Source organism: Ictalurus punctatus, chromosome 23, assembly GCF_001660625.3.
Source record: "Ictalurus punctatus breed USDA103 chromosome 23, Coco_2.0, whole genome shotgun sequence".
Classification (NCBI taxonomy): Eukaryota; Metazoa; Chordata; class Actinopteri; order Siluriformes; family Ictaluridae; genus Ictalurus; species Ictalurus punctatus.
In genome coordinates this window covers 15,851,826-15,876,885 of record NC_030438.2, presented here as the reverse complement: position 1 = coordinate 15,876,885, position 25,060 = coordinate 15,851,826, and the positions used below count along the sequence as shown (strand labels likewise).

Below are 25,060 nucleotides of genomic sequence, written 5' to 3'. Positions count from 1 at the left end.
TGCTGGGATATTACAGCCTAACATCACATTTCTAAAAAAAAAAAAAAAAAAAAGTATTATAATAATACAAAAGCTAGCAAATGTAAACGTGAGAAACTTTATTCCAAAACCAGTAGAGAGCCAGTATAAAAATATTTGTGCACTATTAGAACACAGTATAGTTCCATCACAGAACTTACAAAAATTCAGCACTTTAACTACTTAAGTGCCTGTTTTCTTTGTAAAGCTCCATTAATTGAATAAATATATATTAGTTATAATTACATCTGTTCAATCGTGCCAAAGTAGCCAATGATTCTTATTACTCCTGTGGCATGTTTTGGCTTGCTGAAAATCAGACTCCATATATGTCCCAGTCATTATGATCAAATGAGTATGGTGAAATTGTTATTTTAATAAATGCTGTTAGTGTATTATGGATTTGTAACTGATTATGAATCTGAACCAAGTGAGTGAAATAATTAAATATACTCAGTTCTAACCTGTAAGTTTATGTCCAGTGAACAGAAGTTATTTTTTAAAGTATTTTAACATTTTCAGTAGTGCATCTACTGTCCCTGTCATTTTTTTTTTTTTTTTACTTGCAACCATGTTTTTACCTCTACCACATCTATTATAGCTTTTAAATCTTAAAACAACTGTCACATGGAAGGAAGATTAACATCTGCAACTTACAATCTCATCTACAGTGCCCTCCACTAATATTGGCACCCTTGGTAAATATGAGCAAAGAAGGCTGGGGGAAAATTGTCAATTGTTTAAACTTTTGAGCTTTTGTTCATACAATTCACAAAAATACTCTGCTCTCATGGATATCAAATACTTGCACACACAACACAGGTTTTTCAAAAAAAAAAAATTTTGTTAAATATGTGTGTGCAACAATTATTTGCACACCTATGAATTCATATGAGTAAAATATATTTGAAGTATATTCCCATTGATATTTTCAAAAATCTTAGTACACCTGGGTGACTAGGAACAGGAAATTGTTCAACCATGACTTCCTGTTTTACAGGGGTATAAATATGGAGTATAGGCTGTTAACCAATTAACATAGGCTGAATTCCCTTAGTCATTCATAACAAAGGGTTAGACCAAGGAATATAGCTGTGATGTGTGGCAAAAGGTTGTTGAATTTTACAAAATTGGAAGTGCCTATAAGAAAACAGTCGAAGCATTGAAAATGTCAATTTCCACCATCAGGGCAATAATTATGAAGTTCCAGACAACTGAAAATGTTATGAATCAACCTGGGAGACGACATGTCAATATTTTCTCAATGCACTGTGAAGAGGATGGTTCGATTGGCCAAAAAATCTCCAGGGATCACAGCTGGAGAACTGCAGAAGTTAGTTGCGTCTTGGGGCCTGAAGGTCTCCAAAACTACAATCCGAAGTCACCTACATCACCACAATCTATTTGGAAGGATTTCAAGAAAAAAGCCTCTACTCTCATCCAAAAACAAACTCGAGCGTCTTCAGTTTTCCAGACACTACTGGAACTTCAAATGGGATCGGGTTCTATGGTCAGATGAAACCAAAATAGATTTTTTTGCCAATAAACACCAGAGGTGGTTTTGGTGCACACAGAGAGGTAGCCATATGGAAAAGTACCTCATGCCCACGGTTAAATATGGTGGTGGCTCTTTAATGTTTTGGAGCTGTTTTTTTGCCAGAGGACCTGGACATTTTGTTAGGATACATGGCATCATGAACTATTAAATATTAACAGATATTAAATGAAAACTTGACTGCCTCTGCCAGAAAGATTCAAATGGGCTGTGGTTGGATCTGTTTGGTGAACTGAAGAGGAGAGTCCACCAGCATGGACCTCGAAATTTGAAGGATCTGGAGAGATTCTGTATGGAGGAACGGTCTCAGATCCCTTGCCATGTATTCTCCAACCTCATCAGGCGTTATAGAAGAAGACTCAGAGCTGTTATCTTGGCAAAGGGAGGTAGCATAAAGTATTGACTAAAAGGGTGCCAATAATTGTTGCACACACATATTTAACACAGTTGGGTTTTATAAACTTGTGTTTTGTTTGCAATTGTTTGATGTCCATGAGAGCAGAGTATTTTTGTGAATTTTTTGATCAAAAGTTTAAACAACAGAGACAATTTTTCAAAGCCTTCTTTGCTCATATTGACCAAGGGTGCCAATATTAGTGGAAGGCACTGTACATTCTGTTTACACCTGTTTTACATAACAGATTATCTAAAATGGTATAATCAGCACCATTCCTCTTTACAGTAGAAAAGTTAAACATCCTGATTCCCTGTCATTCTTCTCAAGTTGTTGCCTGTTTGCTGTAACCCATTTGGGAATTGATGAGGGTGTAATAAACCCCCTGCTGGTTGAGAAGCTGTTTGTGCGTGCCCTCCTCCACCACCACACCGTTCTGAAACACGGCGATGACATCAGCGTTCTGGATGGTGGACAGCCGGTGAGCCACTATGATGCAGGTACGACCCTCGCGAGCCTTATCCAAGGCTTCCTGTACGATCTGCGCCGACACAGAAAATCATTCTCATGCTGTTGAATATCTGCATAGGCACTGAGTTTGAGTTTTCACTCTTTCAATCCTCAAGCACCATGCTGTTTATATTTTCAATTCAATTCAATTTGTATTTGTATAGCGCTTTTTACAACGGACATTGTCTCAAAGCAGCTTTACAGAAATACATAAACACAGGATACAGATTTTAAGCGTGTGGATTAATCCCAGTTGAGCGAGCTGGTGGTGACGGTGGTGAGGAAAAACTCTCTAAGATGTTAAGAGGAAGAAACCTTGAGAGGAACCAGACTCTGAAGGGAACCCATCCTCATCTGGGTGACAACGGATAGTGTAAAAGAAAGTTCATTTTGGTTTTTATATGAAGTCTTTTTGTTAACATTAAAGCTAAATCCACACATGGGGCTTAATTTATATCCCGAGACAATGCAATTACAAGCCCTCAGCTGGTGAAACACAAGCAATAGCAATGTCTGAGTAAATTAGTCCTGGTAGTCTTTCTAATAAGACAGATTTAATAAGGATGAACGAGATATATATATATATATATATATATATATATATATATATATATATATATATATATATATATATATATATATATATATATTTAAAAGATTCATTTCACTACAAATGTTTGGTACTTTCCTTCTAAGGGAGTTTTTGCATTGGTTTTCATACAGGACATTTATACACTCGCACGCTGATCACCCTTTTTAAATTGACTAAAGACTGTCCTGTGTTCATCCCTGAACTATTAATCACAGCATCCTTATACCGAACATCCTTTCCATGTACTTACTGTAGTACTGCTTGGCTTTACTCTTCTACACCTGTATACTGTAATGATTTATAATCTCACTATCCCTGTGTCACTCAGATGGTTCCATTCTGAGTCTGGTTCCTCTTATGGTTTCTTCCTCATGTCATCTCAGAGAGTTTTTCCTCACCACAGTCACCTCTGGCTTGTTCATTATGGATCTAAATCTAAAAGCTTTTTTTTTTTTTTGCGACAATCTGTTGTTAACAGTACTGTACAAATAAAATTGGATTGAATGCATCAACTTTAGTTTAGTCAAATTTTTTTTTTGTAATATTTGTTATAATTCGTTGTAATATGTTCAATCAAAATTTAGACCAATAAGTTGATCTAGAAATTAAAATCGCATTATGGCTCAGTACCTTTTCACTTTCTGTGTCAAGCGCCGATGTGGCCTCGTCCAGGAGCAGCAGCTTGGGGTTGCGCAGGATAGCTCTAGCGATGGCGATACGCTGCTTCTGTCCACCTGACAGCTGAGTGCCTTTATCACCTGCATGAGTCTGGTATTTCTATATTTGTAAAAATGTTCAATTACAAGGTCAAGAATGGTATCTTAAAATCGACGAGTATGCAGATAGATATTTATTCTGATTTAGAATAAAGAACATATGCACATATTAATGTTTTAATATAGCATCTAATGGATCTAAAATGTTTGAAGTCCTTATAAAATGCTTGAATTTGATTTGGTCTGGTAAGATTGACGTTCTACTTGAAACCTGAGAAGTGGATTTATTTTAAAGTGCTGGTTTTAATAATATTAGGACTGGGGGAAAAATGATGTGCATCATGTATACCTGAGGAAGCCCCTCTATGAAAGAGTGTATATTGGCAGCCTTGGCAGCTTGTTCGATCTCCTCCTGAGTGACCTGCCTGCTGTTATCTCCGTATGCGATGTTCTCGGCCAGGCTGCAGTCAAATAGCACGGGCTCTTGGGATACAATACCAATCTGAGACCGTAGCCAGTGGATGTTTAGCTGTTTGGTGTCGTTATTATCCAGCATCTGCCAATCAAAACACAGACAATGTTATCATCTACATTATTAAAACATTAGGAACAAGACAGATGAGAATCAGTGCTAGGACCACGATACTGTATGTTCAGTGATGTTTTAGTGAGGAATGATTACTGTGCTACTCCTGTTACCCTGCAGGAGGCAGAATATGAATGCAGTCTTATGTGCTCACATTCCGGATATGTCTTTAATGTGCAATTTGTCTAAATAAACAACAGAGGACACTGAATGGTGTTTTATGAGCTAAAGATTACAGTTCCTTTCGGCTATCAGGACGTATGAGCCATAGAGTCAGAAATCCATGTAGTTAGACTCATTGACGATTAGATTCATTAATAACATTATGTTTTGCAAGACCACCAATCTCAAATCATGACTAAATAATTATTTTACAATGTGTTATTTTTTGGCGGTCCAAAATCACTGCTGTACCAGCACCATAAAAATTTCCACACTTTGCTGAAAATGGTCCACCACTTAAATAGTATCTGGGAAGTGGTGGTTCTGTGGTAGCCATTTTCCAATAACAGATGGGGCAAAGGGGACTGTGCATAGGAAAAGACAGGGTAGAGTCAGTAATTGTACACCTGCAAAGTGTTCCTTCATGCTTTACCTGACTAAATGCCTAATATGTGTACATATAGTGGATAAGTAAATGCACAGTAAAAAAAATGTAATAAATTTAAACCAAGATACTGTGTGTGTGCGCGTCTCACCACTGTGCCTTGTACTGGATCGTAAAATCTCTCTAGCAGCTGAATAGTGGTGCTCTTGCCACAGCCGCTGCTACCCACCAGAGCGAGCGTCTGACCTTTCTTCACCCGGAGCCGCAGGCCCTGCAATACAGGCACGTCTGGCCGCGACGGGTATCTAAATTTCACATCCTGAAAGCGCACATTCCCTTCGAAGTGATCCTGCGCACAAAGTGTTATTCCCGAGGTTTGTTTTTGTGTACATGCATGCACTGAAATGTATTACACTGAATTACTACAAATTCTCAATGTTACTGTTTCTAAAAAAGATAAAAATTATCTGAAAGGACCACAGTTTGCTTCCTTTTGGTTGAAGTTCACAAATGCATAAGACAATCAATTATATACAGTGGCAAATACAGAAACATCAGACTAATATTGCTTTTGAGTGTTGTTAAGAAAGAGTAATAGCACGTGATGAATTCTGTTTTCAAGTGTTTCTTTTTATGTGGAGTAAGAAAAATGAGAAAAAAACAAAGGGAAAGAGTACTGTACCGGCTTTTCTCCCTCCTCTGAGTTGTTGTCGATATCTGGCACTCGATCGATTAGCATTAGGATATGCGAGGCTGACATCTTAGCCTTGGCGTAGTTTGGAGTAAATGAGTTGGCTTCTCCCATTGCCATGGCTCCATATATTATAGCTGAGATTACACTAAAAACAACCACCAAAAATAAAAAAATATATATCATTAGGAATAATAATGAACCCACCATTCAAGCAATTGCTGCCCCCCAAATTGCCACTAATTGGAATGCGAAAGTCAAATGCGCACAGCTGTACGGCCATTCATAAGCGATTTAATATCGGAATTACTGGTGCTGTCACATAACGATTAACCGGTGGGGAAATTTCCTCACATCCCTAGTTCCTAAACTGTATGCTTTAACCACTGCCTACTAATAAGCTCTCAGAAGTGTTTTATATGTCAGAATATGATTAGCTTTTCCCCTACTGTCACTCCTTAAATGTTGTATAATCAGGGAACAATATAATCTGTTTAAAATGGAATTTTAAATGAACCAAATAATAAGATGACTTAATATTGTTGCATGTACTTCATGTCTAGCCAAACAAGAAGCAAATAGTTTTTACATAACTTTGTTTTTCAATCCAAAAAACAAAAGGAAAAAAAAAAACAGCAAACAAATAAATGGCAGATAGTGCCTTTTGCCTTAGTAGACATGCTTCTCACTTTTTAATGACTAACTGATACCATGGGAACCAGCAAACTTTGGACCCCATAAAAGTTTACTACTACTGTCCATGCAATTAACTCTTGCGTGTTCATTATCTGTCTGCCTGTATGTATGTGTGTAAGTATGTGGTACTGATTACTTTTTTTTGCATATGATGGCTCATGATGACACTAGTAAGCTGTTTGTTAAGGTTATTATAGCAGCAAAAAGAAGGGGGTGGGGGGTGGACTCCATATTTATGCCCATGGACAACAAACATACAGTATATGGGTGTGATGATCAGATGTCCATACTTCTGGCCATATAATGTATGAGACTTCTAGTCAACAACAGATTGAACAACTTTTTAACCCCCATGTCAATAGTACAGGATATTTTATGTAGATTTATGATATATAATGCCTGTTCAGTCCATTACAGTTCCAGGTTGTTTGTAGTTCAAGATGTGTAAATATTTATGCAAGCCACTGTATCAGTGGATAAAACTTATGTGGTTAAATGGGCATTATTGTACTGGTATAATCATCCCAGTTTGTCTGAATCACTTACAGAAAAACTCCCTCAAATGTCATCATTTTCTGCTCAATGAGCCATGCACCGAACTTGAAGCAGCCCGCATAGGCAAAGTAGATCATGGCTTGGGAGAAAGAGAATGTAAAGCCAAAGATATGTGCCTTCTTCTGAGCGTTCCTAAAATAAATAAATAAATAAAATCATACAACAAACAAAATTGCTTAGTCACTCCTTTACATAGTTAGCTATCAGACTTTTTGATCAATCAAACAAAGATGAACTGACTTGTATGGTAAAATCAGGTTCTCCTGGTAAATGTTCTCAAACTTCCTCTCTCTGGTCAGTGATACGACTGTGCGGATATTTTCTATGGCTTCAGTGGCAATCTGAGAAAAAGAGAAAACGATGATGTGTTTTGGTCAAAAAAGTTTTTTTAAAAGACTGGTTTTACTCTATCACAAACATCGCTAGATATTGTGTGGAAAGCCATAAAAACTGCAAACATGACTAAACGTGGGATTCTTTCAACAGCAAGGATGTGAATCGCCTCTTTTGTTTCGTTTACTATAAACAATGCAGTACCTTTCCAGCTTGCTCTAACTCCTTCTTGTCCTTTGTGGCATGGCCTCCTAACAACTTCATCTGGATAGCCCCTGCTACGGCAATAGCTGGCACAATGGAGAGGATGAGGAGGGTGAGCTGCCAGCCGTACACAAACGAAATGATGATTGCAGTGCCAAGGTTTGCCACATTCTGAGCCAATGTGGCCAGTCTCAACCCTGTTGCCTGCCAAAGAACATTCACAATATATTAATATTGCTTTCAGTGTTTCCGCTTTTCCTTTAAAGCAATGAGAAAAGAGATAGAAACAATTCTAATTGAATTAATGTTTAGTATTAATGGTTCTTAGCTCATGTTTTAATGCAACAGATTAATGAAGCTGTAGAAAATGTGCTAGTAAATCAGTATTATGAGTTATCACCCTGATATCACTGGATTCAAGAGAAGGGATAAAAATGTATTTTATTTGTTTAAAAAAAAAAACTCACCCCCTGCACTTGAGCAGTGTCTGTGGCCAGTCTGGTGGTCAGTGCTCCCACACTATTCTTAGGATTATCATACCAACCTAGGTCCTAAAGCACACATGCATACATGAAATGAGGTCAGTCCTCCCATCTACTCTGTATATGACCATGGTTTAGGTGATATATTGTTGGAAGCATTATTGTTTTTGACTCTGACCTGTCTCATCATGGATTTAAAGGCTCTGGACCTCAGTTTCATGGTCAGAATCTCGCCAGCTTTACCAAAACAGAAACCCTGAGAGAAAGAATTCAAATATTTTCATTTTATTTATACTACCGGTCAAAAGTTTGGAGACACTCGACTGAAATGTTTCTCATGATCTTAAAAACCTTTTGATCTAAAGGTGGGTGTATGATTAAATGTGTGAATTCGGTGTTGAAGACACGAAAATATAATCGTGCCGACGTATTCATTTCTTTCATTAGAAAACTAACATTTTATTTGACTTTATTATTATTCTAAAATGTGGAAAAAAAAAATAAAGAATGAGTGTGTCTAAACTTCTGACCGGTATGTACAAGTAAACTGCAAAAAAACAACAACAAAAAAAAACTAGTCTATATGTAACATGATCAAATGCATATTAGATCATACAGATCTATTGTATTGTTTTGTTAAAATTGTATTGTTTTAACTGATCTGTGGTGAAGGCCCAGCAGAGCAGAAGTTAGCCTTACTTAGAAATTCAGATATTATTATTATTATTCATTCAAAAATTCATACATTACTATTAAAGATGACTAAACCCAGCACTTTTTACTTTACCCACTAACAATAGTAGTGTTTTATAATTGGCACTTTTGACACCTGTGCTAAATGTCATGGTCAATAATACTGGGTTAATCAATAACTAATCAACAGTGTGAAGGTCGATGCAACTTTTAATTCCACATGCTCTCTCGACTTGCTAACACAACTATGTCTGTAAATTAATGACTCGAAGTTACTTGATTGAATGAAATCAAGTGATAAACTTGGAGACAATAAGCTCTCTAACTGAACTTTTGCCAAAAACATTGATACAATATGGTTTATACTACCACACCTGTAAGAAAAGAGCGATGAAAGAAACGACCCCAATGACAGCAAACAGCAATGAGAAGAGATTCGCCCTTTCCCTTCGAACGTTCTCATCAGGCTCAGCAAACACCTGAGGAAAAGGGGGAAAGAGTGGGAATCATCAGCAGTCTAATTATTTTTTAAATTATATTTGGTATTAATATCTGCCTGCCTGCGTGTGTGTGTGTGTGTCCTACAGCAACAATTTTGGAGAAGATAATAGCAAAAGCCGGCTGCAGGCCTCCATTGATGATCGCACAGAAGATGCCCACCACCATGTAGGGCCATTCTGCCTTATTCAGACTCAGTACTTTGAAGAATGACACTTCTGGGACCTTTTCCTCCTACAGAGAGACAAAATACGCTGAAATGCTTTTACAATATCAGTATCATCTAAACAACGGTTAATAATGCCGTATTTTCCCGTCCTATAAAGACTGCTTTTAGGTCACTCTTTCAACCTCTGAATGAAAGGATGAATAAATGTATATTGTGAAATGTACACTGCTGGGTATTTTACCTGTACTGAATCTTTGTGTGCATTTTCCTGGCCTTTCTCTGAGCCAATGAAACTCTTGGATTTCTGTCTGTAGAGTGTGTGTTCCGTCATAGAGGAGGCAGAGGGGCTCTTCTCATCCAGCCCTACCTCCTCTGCTTTAAACTCTTCTGTGGCATCTGTGCTGTTAAACGTCTGAAGGAAGAGTCAAACATTTTTTTTTTTCATTTCCGTGATGTTTGGACACATACAATACATACTATATGTGAACTGAGTCGCTCTTATAATCGTTCTCTCTTAAACTGTCCGGGATCAGCTCACCTGCATAGTGACCAGTGAGTGGTAGACTCCCTTTTTCTGCATCAGTTCGTCGTGTGTGCCAAGCTCTACGATGTTCCCGTTCTGGAATCCAGCGATGACATCAGCATTGCGGATAGTGGACAAACGGTGCGCCACTATGATGGTCGTCCTGCCAAGTCTCACCTATGCCAAATCCATGTATAAAACTGATCATATAGTATACTTTCTTTGATTAGAAGAGAACTTTATGCGTTTTCGTTTGTTTTTTTGGTCCAATTCCTACTCACTAGCTTGTACAGCACACGTTAGCTACATTGTAAATAATAAGATTGTAATGCAGATCAGAAACAGATGCTACATCGAACGGATCCAACTTGGAAGATTATCTTCCGGCTCTTTCTTATCAGCAAACGCATAGGAAAATGAAAGCAAATTAAAATTAAAATATGCTAGATGTCTTCTGAACAACTGCTGTAGACTGCACAAGAAGTGGGACCACAATTGTCGATTGGGTTCTACCTCACTTACAAGCAGCTTTGGATAAAATACTGCTGTTAACCAGTCTGCTACCCCTCCAACAGTTCAGTAACGTGGTCTTGTTTGATGTGGTTACCTTATCCAGGGCTGCTTGTACAATCGCCTCACTTTCAGTGTCGAGAGCGGATGTTGCCTCATCCAGCAGAAGGATTCTGGGATTGCGCACAAGAGCTCGGGCGATGGCAATTCGCTGTTTCTGTCCTCCGCTCATTTGAGTGCCTCTGTCACCCACCAGAGTCTCAAATTTCTGAAAAGGATGCTTCATTAGTGCACACATAATAAATGAATCGAGCCTAGTAGAGATTATTTCTGCCTAATTCAATTAAATTCCATTCGGTTTTATTTGTATAGCGCTTTTAACAATGGACAACAATGGTCCCGAAGCAGCTTTACAGAAATATATTGATTCAGGATATAGATTTTAAACGTATGAATTTATCCCTAATGAGCAAACCAGAGGCAACGGTGGCAAGGAAAAAGTCCCTGAGAAGATATGAGTAAGAAACCCTGAGAGAAACCAGACTCACTCTAGACTCACTCATCCTCCTCTAGGAGACGCCGAATAGTATGATTATAAATAAATCCCTTCTAGAAATGTGCTAATGACATTTACTTATTGCCAGACCGTTCGTTTTATTTTTTATCTTTACTAATTAGTCTTTTGAATAACAGCTCTTTTCATACGATGTTCTCCTGCTTTTTTCGCTAGTGAATATTCTCAGGTGGTCTTACGTCAGGAAGTTTCATGATGAAATCATAGGCATTGGCCTCCCGTGTGGCCTGCTCTATCTCCTCCTGTGTCACATCCTGACGGCCGTATCGAATGTTCTCGGCGATTGTGGTGGCAAAAAGTACGGGCTCCTGACTCACAACGCCGATCATCTCCCTCAGACTGCGCACATGCAGAGTGCGAATGTCATGGCCATCGATACTCACCTAGAGAAAGAAAGTGGGTCGAGTTGAGAAAGGATTGAGAAAGTATGTCTTCTTTTATTTTCACCACTGTCTCGTTTTCTCCGCCCACACTTACTGATCCTTCTTGGGGGTCGTAGAAGCGCTGAATCAGTTGGACTGTTGTACTTTTACCACAACCGCTGCTACCTACGAGAGCAATAGTCTGTCCACTGCTGATCTTCAGATTCATGCCATTTAGGACCTACAAACACAACAAGAAATGGGTGCACTGAACATTTTTTTTTCCCTTGAACATTTTCCTTTAAGCCCAATATGAGACAGTTAACATTTGGCTAAGTAGAAGTTTGGATGTACTTTAACGTCCTGCCGCGAGGGGTAGCTGAAGTGAATGTCTTTGAACTCGATGTTTCCTTTGACCACATCAGGTTTGTAACCTTCATCTGAGAAACTGTTGATGCTGGGTTTCTGTGGACAAAATACAGGAGTGCTTGACTTCCCCATACAAAAACAAAAACACACTCCAAGACAAATAATTAATCAAATATTTCATATTTTTAGCCCCAGACCAAAAGCACATCTAATGGAAGCTTGTTTGGACTGAATGTTGTTCAGAACTCAGTAGGAGACCAGCTCTAGTCTTGAGTTCATGCTGCCACTGAAACAATGGCAGGAAGCTCAAACGTGATGTTTTCATTGATTTGGATAGGCTCAGATGCGTTTCTGAATTTTTCTTTGTTCCTCAAAGTCCCTGTTTGCTCCCTGAATGTTTATTATAACTGAAAAATTGGCCATGAAATAGAGCGTGCGTATATCGGTGTGCATATTTGAGTGTACACTAATCCCACACCCTGACCTCTTCTTTCCGTACCGGAAAGAAGCAAGAAACAGGAAGTGAGAAGTCCCAGGCAAGATGTCCTCCAGTTCTCTATGCTGGAATATTTTACTTAGTAAATGGTCTTCCAACTTCCTGTTTGACTTCCCATTTCTGTCCTACTGTAGATTTACATATGGTGTAATCTTTCACGTCTAGCGTTATAACTAAAGACCAATATTATAAATGCTGTAGTGATTTCCCTTTTGCTTAAACTTGAAAAGATTGAATTTGCTGTTAAGGATTTGTGATTATTATTTCTTTATGGTTGAAATATGAAAAACTGAATGCAAGAAGACAAGGATATCTAAGGGTAAGCGTTAGTTCTGACTTAGTTCAGCATCTGTGGTATTGTCACTTATGTAATGTCTTATGTCTTCGTGAGAAAGCACAAAGTCAGTAGGAACTGTTACTCACATGATCGATGATGTTAAAAACCTTGTGAGCAGCCCCTCGTGCACTAGAAAACGACTGAATGTTAGGAGAGGTCTGGCCAAGGCCGAATGCTCCAATTACGACAGCAAAAAAAACCTAAATAGGGAACAGAAAATGTGGCTTTTTCTGTGGTTATGAAGGTGTTGACAATTTAGTAGATTGTACAGTGATATTTCATTTCACAAAACGTTGCATTTTTATCTTTATCATGTTATGCAATCTTGTTCTGTACACAATTTGAAGTGAAAGCTCAGTTTAACTGGCCTATTCATTTCTGATACAACAAACAAAATTATAATAGTCATAATGATCAACAGCAACTGACTATCCTTTATGATTCATCGATTTAACAGTCAGGTGACTGAATATATTAAACCTTGTACTCACTGTCAGAAGTGTTCCTACGTCATACTCTCCAGCGAAAATCAATGTGCTGCCATACCAGAAGGCCAGCGCGTAGGACACATAGATCATGAAGTATGTGAATCCCACAGCGATATTTACTGTAATAGCTTTCTTTATACCAACATTCTTGGCATCTTCCAGGTTTTTCTGATACCTATCAAGAAGTCAGAGCTGGTCAAGTAACTGAGAACACAAAGATGGTTGCACCAAGCAACGTACAGTGGTTTCCATGTATCTTTACAACTTACCTTTTAAAGTGTGCAACATCTGTTGAAAAGGTTGGTTAATATGTAACAATATCTTTTCCTGTCTTTGAAAAGGGAAGATTTGATATTTTTTGCACAAGAAACACAAATGTGTGGTAGGCTGCAATGTCAGGATGTCGGCTGTATCTATCTTTGCCAGTAATATATACTTTGACACCTCGACTGTAGGAATTTTAGTAAACTAAATCACATTGGAAATGTTTAAGGAGCCAGTTTAATAAACGTAGTGGTAAAATTTTATGTCTGATTTAGACATCTCACATGGTCAATGTCATGCTTGGATCAAATTGTTGAGTAGCTATGTACCATAGTGAGATTTTAAAATGATAAAATTTTACTTGTGGTTGAGGTACATGCAAAACAGAAACATGTTTCAGGTCAGGAAAGCATTTGGTTTTTGAACTCTCTCTCTCCCTCTCTCTCTCCCCCTCTCTCTCTCTCTCTCTCTCTCTCTATAAACCATGTGGAGGGTTTATAAATATAGAGAGGGAGATTATATTCACCATGTAAATGGTTTTCCCAGGCCGTCACAAACATAGAACACAAAGCAGAGATAATGTACAATTACAAGAGATAATAACTTTACCACTCTACTGTACTAAAGGTCATTTGTCTGTTGTTCAAATATGATTTATTGAGTGTTCATAGACACTTTTGATCTATGACTTTATACAGTGCTTGTGCCATGTACATAAATTTTTATCTACATATATAGCATGTCTCTGTCACACTTACACTGCCCTCCACTGACCGGAAGGTCGTGAGTTCAAACCCTAGCACTACCAAGCTGTCACTGCTGGGCCCTTGGGAAGGGCCCTTAACCTTCAACTGCTTAGATGTATAAATGAGATAAACGCAAGTCACTCTGGATGAGGGCGTCTGCCAAATGCTGTAAACGTAATATGAGCAAAGAAGGCTGGGAAAAATTGTCTTCATTGTTTAACCTTTTGATCTTCTAAACGGGTTTATCCAAAAAATATATACTTGTTAAATATAGATGTGCAACAGTTATTGTCACCCGTATGAATTCATAAGGTTAAACAATAAGGACAATTTTTTCACAGCCTTCTTTGCTCATATTTACCAAGGGTGCCAGTATTAGTGGAGGGCACTGTATAGTGGTCTTAACATTTCACAGATATTGGCTTTACACAAACACACCTCTTCATTTCCTTCTTCTGTCCTCCAAAGGCAAAGACAGTTCTGATGGCAGACAGCACCTCTTCAGCTACAGCTCCAGCCTTCGCATATGCCGTCTGCTCCCTCGAGGTGAACGAGGTCATTACCTAAAAATGAAGCAGGCAAACCGGTACACTTCTTTTTCCATGTGTATGATCAAATGCTGCTCTGAACTGATTGGGAAATGTTTTGGCTTGTTCGAAAACTGTATGAAGGTCCACTCTGTAGTTTACATTCCAAGTGTTCTCCCTCCCTGCTCTCCACCTCCCCATACTTATATACACACACAGAAATGCAACAGTGAATCAGCTCTTCTCGTCTCTGTTCTGGTGTCTGGTTACATTCTCTCACCTTGGTAATGACGGCGGCCGAGATGCCTAACAGGGGGCTTATAGCGATTATGACCAGGGTGAGTTTCCAGCCTTTGATAAAGCCAATGATGAAGCCCGTTAAAAAGGTGGAGAGGGACTGAATTAATGTGCCCAACTTGTCTGCAATGCCTTCATTTATCTTAAAGATGTCACTGAAGAGAGAAGAGAGTATAATAAAGATATTTGTAAAACAAATCTGTTTTTGTAAAATTGTAACTGGCCTGGTAATCCGCTTTGCCCTTTCCAAATTAAGTAGACGCTTGAATTCTTTTGGAAAAAAAAATCCTAGAGAGATCTGTGCATTGATTTAGAATTGTTTAACTAAGGAACTGAGTTGTATCCAAGAGTCCATTTTTTCACTCATACTTAAATACAGTGTGTTGGAAATAAATTGTTCGTATTATTGTTTTTATTATTATCTAAAATTTCATCATTTTAATTTTTCTGGTATGCAACCCCGTGTCTTACTCTGCGAGACGTGTACTGAGCTGTCCTGTCTCGTTGACATCAAACCAACCAATGTCCTGTTTGAGGATGGAGTGAAAGAAGATCGTTCGGAGCCTCTTCACTTGTCGCCCTGCAGCCAGGGTCCAGAAGGCCACCTGCATGTAGGCTGCAAAAAGGACTATACCTCCCATGATGCTGTAGTAAATGGCATGCCTGAGCAGGAGCACATTGATAGGGAGTAAGTACAGGTTTATAAAAGACCACAGTCAGAAAACCCTCTCGACATTTAAACCATCTCTGGGTTCTTTTTTTTTTTAATACTACTTCCGTACCCCACATAATGTCTGATACCTACTGTACAATTTTCTGGCCAAAAGCTTCAGGATCTCAAAAACTGCAATCTGACTTGCTATCCACTTGTCTGTATATAAACATTTTTTTAAATGTACGAGGCACTCTTATTGGCTAGTGAACTCAGGGAATGACACTGAGCATTAATTGGCTCAACAGTGACAATCCAGTTAAAAATATGTTTGGAAAAAAAAACAAACATGCTAGTTCCACAGGGTTGAAAAGAGTTATACGTTTGCTGTTAATTTCCGACTACATGACTGAAAAGAGGTGACAGAGATATAATTGTGTTCAAATCAGTAGTAAATTTCATAAACTTTGCCAGTAGTATGACGAAGAACTTTTCTTGCAGAAACCGTTAATGCAGAAACAGCTTATAGAACGATGCACAAAGAAGAACCTGTTACCTTGTCATCTGTTCTCCGAGTGTTTGATTGGAAAATTGATAGGTGAAGTCTAGGATCAGAAATTGAGATACAGGTTTAAGTGTTAATTGCTTGTCGATCAACAAATGTGTTTGTTTGTTTTTTTAAATCAGTCATAAGTTTTTTTTTCCGTCTCAGACTCTTGTGTGTCTAAATTGATTCTCAGATGGCGACACTAGATAAGTCAATCATATGTCAAAGTAAATGCTCATACAGAAATTGTTTATTGACTCACTCGGGTTTAAAGTAAAGTTTGGATGCAGGCCCTCTAATATACTGTTGTCCACAAAGCTGTTTGTCATTTCTCCAAATACAATCACCATAGCAGGAAGCACTGCTCCATTGGCTATAGCCATAATGGTTCCAACCAACATCAGAAGAATGTCCACGCTGTCAGCAAAGCGAAACTGACGGACAGCAAAAACAGGCTTACAAGTTGAAGAACATACTTGGTCAAAAAAAAAAAAAAAAACCTACATAAGCAAATTTGTAAGCTATTTCAAATATTGATAGTCCTTCTTCGACTTGACTGGATTGACTGACAAGTCTTAGTATTTAATGTGATAAAAACCATTCTAGACTGTGTTTTGATGAAGAAATATTCAATATTCAGTTCACTCAGCAAATAGTAACAAAATTCCCACGTCTCACGTGAGTAAATTAAATACCATGATCATGATATTGTAGGATTAATACGATATTAGAAGATTTGGACTTCCACTCACTATTTCAAACACTCCCACCATTGGTTCTGGGGCAGGTTTCTTTTCTTTCTTTCCCTTTTTTTCTCCACTGTAAGACAAATGTATATCACAATCAAATACTCCAACAATATGGGAACATGGGAACAACATGGGAAAAATGACAATACGACGTCCATATCGTGATAAATTATGTCAATACACTTTTCTGAAATATTCTGAAAATGTTAATATTTTTACAGATTTTTTCCCCTCCTTTTCCCTTTTATATTTGTAGACATTAAAGTATCATTTAAATTTTTCACTTTTTTTTTTCTTCCTAAATGCTGTGTTGACTGCTGTGTTTCTGACAAACCTACAGTACCTACTGCGCTGCACATTGTGTATCATAGAAATGTCTTTCTATAACTGGCAGTAGTTTTATCACAGGTTTTTATTAATGCACTCATTCTAATACCTTATCTTTCTTATTCGAAGTCTAATAATAAACCTATAAATCCTGTTGTTATTTAACATAGAAAAAAATCTCTAATCATTGATTTGCTCCAGATTTCTGTAAAGAGAGGTTTATTTAACATTTATGGAAGGAGTCTCCAGTGTCAGGGCTTTGGAACAGTTTTCCGCCACGGGAAATGAGGACAGAGGAGTTCACGCGTTCCGGTTTCCGGGGGGGGGGGGGGGGGGGGGGGGGGGGGGGTGTCTTGCTCCATAATGTTCCTTCTTAGGACATACTTAAACACAGGTGCTCCATAATGTTCCTTCTTAGGCCATGCTTAGAGTACATTTTCAAGTCAATATTTAGTTTTCTTCTCAACTACACTATAGTTATTAATGGGTTTACAGCACTCTAGGATACATTTTAGTTTTTGTGCCAATTTAGTACAGAACTAGGACTCGTTCTTATTTAAGTACACCTTTAATAATATACGGTTATGTGCAAATGTTTACCGTTAAATATTCTCACAAGACGACAAAATGATCAAAAGCATGTTCATAGCAAAACAATGAAAATGATGTTTCCAAATGATATATTAATGTGAATTTTAATGTGATATATTTTAATTCATTCAGCTCTTTTTTCTCCAATCTCCTGCTGTTCTGTTGTTTTTTTGCAAATCAGTGGCACGTTCTTTATAAGTTATATTCCACTCGTTGATTATATCTTTGTGTCTACTCTATAGACATCGTATCCCTGAACATTTTTATTTCATTATACCCTTTTAATTAATGTAATTAAAAAAAGGTCAATATATTTAATTTTAACTTCCTGTGAATGTTGTTTTCTTGATCCTATTGACTTGGCTGCTCACAATAAAGCTGAGAGCTTGAGGCTGAATTCCTTGAACATTTAACATTTTAAATATTTACGAAGTGAACATGTATTGACTTTAGTAAACCATTAGATGCAAATTTTTAACTTGAGTAATAAAAAAAAAAGAATCTGCTGACTCATTCGCTACAGTATTGGGGCTGGATGGAAATATTTTTTTGTAAGAGGGGGTACAAATTTTTGCACTCAGATGTTTTCTTACACGTTAAAAAGTAAAACCCTTACTGAAATATAGTTTTTATATATAAAACAACGTACCTTAGGTCTCCATTTGGACTTTCTTGTCTTTCCTCCGTCTTTAGGTCGTACTTTTTGCCCATGGTGTCTGTTTGTTTGTCTGAAGCCGCTTGTTGTTCAGTAATGATGTTAAATTGAGCTCTGTTGCTTCCTGAGGAGACACCAGTGACACCTTCATATCATTTATTTTATTAAAAAAAAACTTTACTGTTTCATCATCAGTACCAGAAGGTCTACACAACATGAGCAAGGCAACACAAAACAGTGCGAAAAGTACAAGCGACGACGAATTTACACGAATTATAGAGCCGGTATCTTACTTTTCGGAGCTCTAGCGCTGACTTCAGGTCTGCGAGCGTGGAGTGGTGGCACGCGCACAGTGCGGGCGAGAGATTTTAATTGCATTGGCGATGACGTCATTTGCAACTGAACGCGCGAGACTGTTGCGTATGCCGGTTTCTTATATAATATGTAAATGCGTATAATATATCATTAAATTAATAAAATAATTGCATTGTCATCTTCAGAAAAAATGACACAAAAATAAAAACAAAAAATGATTTATGTGAGTGTAAATACAACATATGAAAAACCAGCAAGGTTGTTCTTGTTTTATTTTTTCTGAAGGCAAAAATTGATAATGTGGTGGTGATGATGATGATGGTGATGATGATGGTGATGATGATGATGGTGGTGATGATGATGATGACGGTGATGATGATGGTGATGATGGTTATGATGATGGTGGTGATGATGACGGTGATGATGGTGATGGTGATGATGATGATGATGATGGTGGTGGTGATGATGACGGTGATGATGATGGTGATGATGGTTATGATGATGACGATGATGATGGTGATGGTGATGATGATGATGATGATGATGGTGGTGATGATGACGGTGATGATGGTGATGGTGATGATGATGATGATGATGGTGGTGGTGATGATGATGATCATCATGATGATGATGGGGATGATGGTGATGATGACGGTGATGATGGTGGTGATGATGATGATGGTGGTGGTCAGGATGATGCTGATGATAATGATTATGATGATGATGGTGGTAATGATGATGATGATGGTGGTGATGATGAAAGTGGTGGTGATGATGATGATGATGATGGTAATGATGGTGGTGATGATGACTGTGATGATGGTGATGAAGGTGATGATGATAATGATGATGATGGCGTTTGTGTTTGCATGTGGAATTTTCCTTGTTGTTAGATATGAATAGGAAATACAGAGGGATTTACTTTTGAAGACAGCTAGTACAAAATATTATATCCATAAATCATCTAAAATAATAAATATAGTGGAAAGAGTCACATCATATAACTACTTTGTGTTTCACAGTAAAAAACAAAAACAAAACATAGTATTGTTTAGGCTACAACACATTTCTACCATCAGAATTTAATTCTGTATTATAATTAATATGAACAATATCTGATTTGCATGGTCATTGTCTTTTATTTATTTATTTTTTAATTCATTTTTTACAGGCAAACTATGCACAGACATATTTCCAACTTGGCACTTGTAGGGAGTGGCAAGGTCATTTTATTACTCGTTACATACATAAGCATAATAAAACTTTGTTATATGAGGAGTAATTTTATAGAAATTATAATAAAGCTGAATCTCTGGCAAAGGTGATCCTCCATATAAAAGTGTTAATTATCACCATAACTAGACAGTAACTTTCTATACTGAATTTGTTGTTATTTTTCTGAAAATTAAAAAAATATATATGGTAGTTAAAAGCGACGTCCACTGATCAGCCATAACATTAAAACCACTGACAGGTGACATGAATAACATTGATTATCTCGTTACAATGGCACCAGTCAAGGGGTGGGATATTTTAAGCAGCAATATTCCCTAATGGCAGTGGCCTCTTTCAGCAGGATAATGTGCCCTGCCACACTGCAAAAATTGTTCAGGAATGGTTTGAGGAACATGACAAAGAGAGTGTTGACTTAGCCTCTGAATTCCCCAGATCTCAATTCAATGAAGCACCTGTGGGATGTGCTGGACAAACAAATCTGATCCATGGAGGCCCCACCTCAAAACTTACAGGACTTAAAGGATCTGCTGCTAACATCTTGGTGACAGATACCACAGCACATCTTCAGGGGTCTTGTACAGTCCATGCCTCAACTGGTCAGAGCTGTTTTAGGGGCATTAAGGGGACCTACACAATATTAGGCAGGTGGTTTTAATGTCATAGCTGATTGGTGCATAATAGATCATTTAGTATACCTAAGTTTATTGCTATCAGCTATCTAACTGATGTTTTTCTCACCATAAATGGTCTCTGACTATTGTGTTTCCTCTTTATTGTCCTCTCTCATTTCTGCAATATCAGAAAGGCATCTTGAGTTACATTATTTACAGTGACTCATCACAAATGTGATTATGCTGCAGGTTTCACATCCAAAGCAGGATATGATGTCAGTTTATGATATGATTATATAACTGTTTAGTTCAAGTGATTATATAGTGTTGGCTTATTTCCTTCTAGCAGATATTGTCGTATGTATATTTAGCAGTTTGGAGCAAATTTCAGAAATTGTAACCACATTTGACATTTTTCCTTTATTTTATTTTATTTTTTTGTAAACCAGAGCATATAAAAGTACACACAAACATACACACACTGATTTGGCTTCAGTTTAAAAAAAGAAGAAGACACAGACATCTGATACTGACTTCCTCTTAATAACCAAAAGTGATCAAGTATGAAAAACATTAGTTGTGATGGTGATGTGCTTTAATTCAATCTGTGTCCTTCATTTATGTGTTGTCATGTCAACCAATATCACACATGTTCACAGAATAAAATTCACCAAGAGATCAGAAAATAAATGTCTTTCAGCCCAGTATCTATCTCGATACTGATACCCAGCATCAGTTTTCAAACCTAAATCAATAAACACAAAGATGTGACAAATCATGATCTACACCTATCTATTATATTATCCATCCATCCTAATAAGCAAAGGCACACAACATCACTATAGCAAAGTCTGCACGTGGGACTCATTTTCTGCTGCTGTGGATGGTCCCACATAGATACCCTAAAGATTTACACACCCACACACCAAGTCAGTTTAAGTCCAAGTCTCATCCATTCTTCAGTGGATAATCTCACCTGGAAACTGTAGGTTTGTATCTAAGATTTGCTTGCTCATCCCATCCTAAGACAGATACTGAACATCCTTTCAACATGATTGCCTTTACTCTTGTATACTGAAACTATATACTAAAACTATTTATAATGCCACTATCCGGTGGCACCCAGGAGAGGATAGGTTCTCTTTTCAGTCTGGTTCCTCTCAAGGTTCCTACTCATTTTGACTCAGAGTTTTTCCTTGCCACTGTCACCCCTCACTTGCTCATTTGGGATCTAGATCTGAATTTTGTGACATTGTTAAAAGTGCTACACAATTTCAGTTGAAGTGAATTGAACTGTGACTGGTTGTGTCGTTTTATTTGTTCGGTTGTTTTTTTTTTAAAGCCTTACTTCTGACAGCCACCAGAGGTCACTATGGTAAAGATGATTATATATAGAACCTCTTTTTCAGGCGCTCCTTGGGATAGGTTCCAGGTTCCCCGTGACCCTGAAGGAAGGATAAGCGGTATAGAAGATGGATGGATGGATGGATGGATGGAATGGACCTCTTTTCAGGCGCTGCTAAAAAGCATAAGACTAAAGAGCAAACATTTGAGTCTTGCTCAAGAACCCAACCGTGGTACCTTGGTAATGCTGGGTATATATCTTTATTTCATACTAAAGGTAGCCTACCTTGACCAGTTGGGGAAAATGATGGAGCATCATGCTGTTTTTGATGTGTTATACAGTCAAGTATTACTACACCAGAAATATCGACACCCTCCAGGAGAATTGGCAATATTTTAGTTGCATATACTAATTCATTTACACCGACATTCCCATTGTCACTCAAATGTCCACTCAAACAGTTGGAGAAACTACTTATCTTTTTTCTAATTAACCAAAATCAATGTCTTAAAAAAACAAGAACAAAAAAAAGAGTATTTCTCTTAAAAACACATTTGGTGAAATTACTGGCACCCAAAAGAATAAAAGTAAATAAAGTATCCTTTATTTACATTATTTACATAAATATAAATAAAGTGACATCGTAGTTAAACCAAGTAAAAAATAAAAAATAAAAAAACTGATCATTTTGAAATACAAATACATAGAGGTAATCAATCAAAAAATGTTTAGAAAATTAAAAACAGTCGAGCAACCTGCACTGGATCACTTGAGATGGAATGACCCAAATGTAATTATTTACTCTTCTGGGTGTTTCAGCGGTGAACAACTCCAGTCCTGGAGGACCAGAGGGTTTAGTCATTTTTCCACTCTAACATTCCTTATTCAAATCAGTACAACAAATCCAACAAATTAATTCATACTTTGGTGTGTTTGAGTAGGAAAATTGGCAAACTGTGCTCCAAGACTCAAGTCGATATCACACAGGAAGCTTCATTTCCTGTCTAAAAACCAAGTCTTAACTGCTGTATACAATGATTAAGAATATAACAAGAACTAACTTGTTTCCCAGACATTCCACAACAGTAAATGTAACATTAAAGAGATGAGATACACCAATCAGCTATAACATTTAAACCACCTGCCTAATATTGTGTAGTTCCACTAAAACAGCTCTGACTCATTGAGGCATGGACTCCACAAGACCTCTGAAGGTGTGCTGTGGTATCTGGCACCAAGACATTAGCAGCAGGTCCTTTAAGTCCTGTAAGTTGCGAGGTGGAGCCTCCATGGATTGGACTTGTTTGTCCGGTACATCCCACAGATGCTCGATCGGATTGAGATCTGAATTTGGAGGCCGGGTCAACACCTTGTACTCTTTTTTCATGTTCCTCAAACCATTCCTGAACATTTTTTGCAGTGTGGCAGGACACATTATCCTGCTGAAAGTGAACACTGCCATTAGGGAATAACGTTGCCATGAAGGGGTGTATTTGGTCCGCAACAATATTTAGGTAGGTGCTACGTGTAAGTAACATCCACATGAATGCCAGGACCCAAGGTTTCCCAGCTGACCAGAACATCTCACTAACTCCACCGGCTTGCCTTCTTTTCATAGTGCATCCTGGTGCCATCTCTTCACCAGGTAAGCAACACGCACACACCTGGCCGTACACATGATGTAAAAGAAAACGGGATTCATCAGACCAGGCCACCTTCTTCCATTGCTCCATGGTCCAGTTCTGGTGCTCACGTGCACACTGTAGGAGCTTTCTGTGGTGGACAGGAGTTAGCATGGGCACTCTGATCAGTCTGCAGTTACGCAGTTCCAAATGCAGCAATTTGCGATGCACTCTGTGTTCTGAAACCTTTCTGTCCTAGCCAGCATGCATTTTTTTTCATCAATTTGTAACTGTAGGTCTGTGGGATCAGACCAGACGGACTATCTGTCATTCCCCACACGCATCGATGAGCCTTGGGTGCCCATGTCCCTGTCTTAGGTTCACCGGTTGTCCTTCCTTAGACTACTTGTTAGGTACTAACCACTGCACACCGAGAAAACCCCACAACACCTGTTGTTTTGGAGAAGCTCTCACCCAGTCGTCTAGCCATCACAATGTGGTCCTTGTCAAAGTCAGTCAGATCCTTAAGCTTGCCATTTTTCCTGCTTCCAACACATCAACTTTGAGAACTGACTGTTCACTTGCTGCCTAATAAATATATCCCACCCCTTGACAGGTGCCACTGTAACAAGATAATAAATTTTATTCAATTCACCTTTCAGGTATTTTTTTTTTATGTTATGGCTGATCGGTGTATTATCCTTTATAAATAAATCAGTGGAGTCTGTGTGGAGTATTTTGTGTTCTCCCTGTGTCTATGTGAGTCCTTGTGCACGGTGCCCCAATCAGGGTGTATTCACGGCTCATACCCGGTGTTCCTGGGATAGACCACTGTGACCCTGATCGGGATTAAGCAGTTACTCAAGATGATGTTATCATTGGCTAATCGCTGTGGTATAAAAGTGATGTGTTGTCATATACACCTACCATCCAGGATCAGGAATCTGAGGCTACAGTGGGCACAGGTTCACTGAAACTAGACAGTTGAAGATTGGATAAACATTGCCTGGTCTTTTTCCAATCTTCAACTGTTTGTGGTTAGTAGTTTTTGTGCCCACACTTGCCTCAGATTCCGGTGCTTTGCTGACAGGAATGGAAACGAATGTGGTCTTCTGCAAGGTTCAACATGTTGAACGTGCTGAGATGCTTTTCTGCTCACCATGGTTGTAAACAGTTATGTTGCGTTGTTTTACATTCCTGGCAGCTTGAACCAGTCTGGACATTCTCCTTTGACTTCTCTCATTAAGGCATTTCCACCCCAGAATTCACCATTCCTAATGAAGTGGATGGTGAGTATGTAGACAAAATAAACTTCTAAGGTGTAATGTATCTCACTATGCCATTTTCTTGTAACAGCACACACTGAAGGCATGGTGACTTAGTGGCTTAGTTGTTAGCATGTTTGCCTTGCACTTCCATGGTTGGGGGTTCAAATCCTACCTTCGTCCTGTGTGGGTGGAGTTTGCAAGTTTTCTCGTTCCTTTGCCGATTTCCTCCGGGTACTCTGGTTTCCTCCCTAAGTCCAAAAACGTGTTGTAGGCTGACTGCTATTTCCAAATCTTCTGTAGTGTGTGAATGTGCTTGTGCGATTGTGTTCTGTGATGGGTTAGCATCCTGTCCAGGGTGTTCCCCTCCCCGTACCTAGAGTTCCCGGGGATAGGCTCCAGGCTCCCTGTGA

General features: G+C 38.3%; 1 protein-coding gene across 2 annotated transcripts; it reads right to left on the bottom strand.

The window, feature by feature from the left end:
• Positions 1 to 83: 83 nt before the first annotated feature.
• Positions 84 to 18,646, bottom strand: abcb4 (ATP-binding cassette, sub-family B (MDR/TAP), member 4). 2 transcript variants are annotated; one of them, XM_017453488.3, is made up of 28 exons: positions 18,547 to 18,646; positions 18,248 to 18,377; positions 16,684 to 16,750; positions 16,194 to 16,365; positions 15,941 to 15,989; positions 15,204 to 15,395; positions 14,716 to 14,887; positions 14,347 to 14,471; positions 12,902 to 13,073; positions 12,497 to 12,610; positions 11,563 to 11,673; positions 11,324 to 11,449; positions 11,026 to 11,229; positions 10,370 to 10,540; positions 9,778 to 9,939; positions 9,481 to 9,651; positions 9,158 to 9,304; positions 8,947 to 9,051; positions 8,058 to 8,135; positions 7,865 to 7,948; positions 7,398 to 7,601; positions 7,101 to 7,201; positions 6,852 to 6,992; positions 5,601 to 5,757; positions 5,070 to 5,267; positions 4,135 to 4,341; positions 3,700 to 3,846; positions 84 to 2,508 (listed from the first exon to the last, which is right to left on the bottom strand). In XM_017453488.3, the coding sequence occupies exons 1-28, from the start codon at positions 18,644 to 18,646 to the stop codon at positions 2,293 to 2,295; spliced, it is 4,023 nt and encodes a 1,340-aa protein (XP_017308977.2). In that variant the 3' UTR covers positions 84 to 2,292. The 2 variants fall into 2 exon arrangements, with proteins under 2 accessions (XP_017308977.2, XP_053530867.1); XM_053674892.1 differs by having other exon boundaries at positions 18,248 to 18,398; positions 18,547 to 18,566.
• Between the last annotated feature and the right edge of the window lie 6,414 nt (positions 18,647 to 25,060).

Coding starts and splice junctions, on each gene's coding strand:
- abcb4 (XM_017453488.3), bottom strand. CDS start 18,646: ATGACGTCATCGCCAATGCAATTAAAATCTCTCGCCCGCACTGTGCGC. Junction 15,990..16,193: donor AAACTTTACTTTAAACCCGA/GTGAGTCAATAA, acceptor TTCTGATCCTAG/ACTTCACCTATCAATTTTCC. Junction 7,949..8,057: donor TTAAATCCATGATGAGACAG/GTCAGAGTCAAA, acceptor TGTGTGCTTTAG/GACCTAGGTTGGTATGATAA.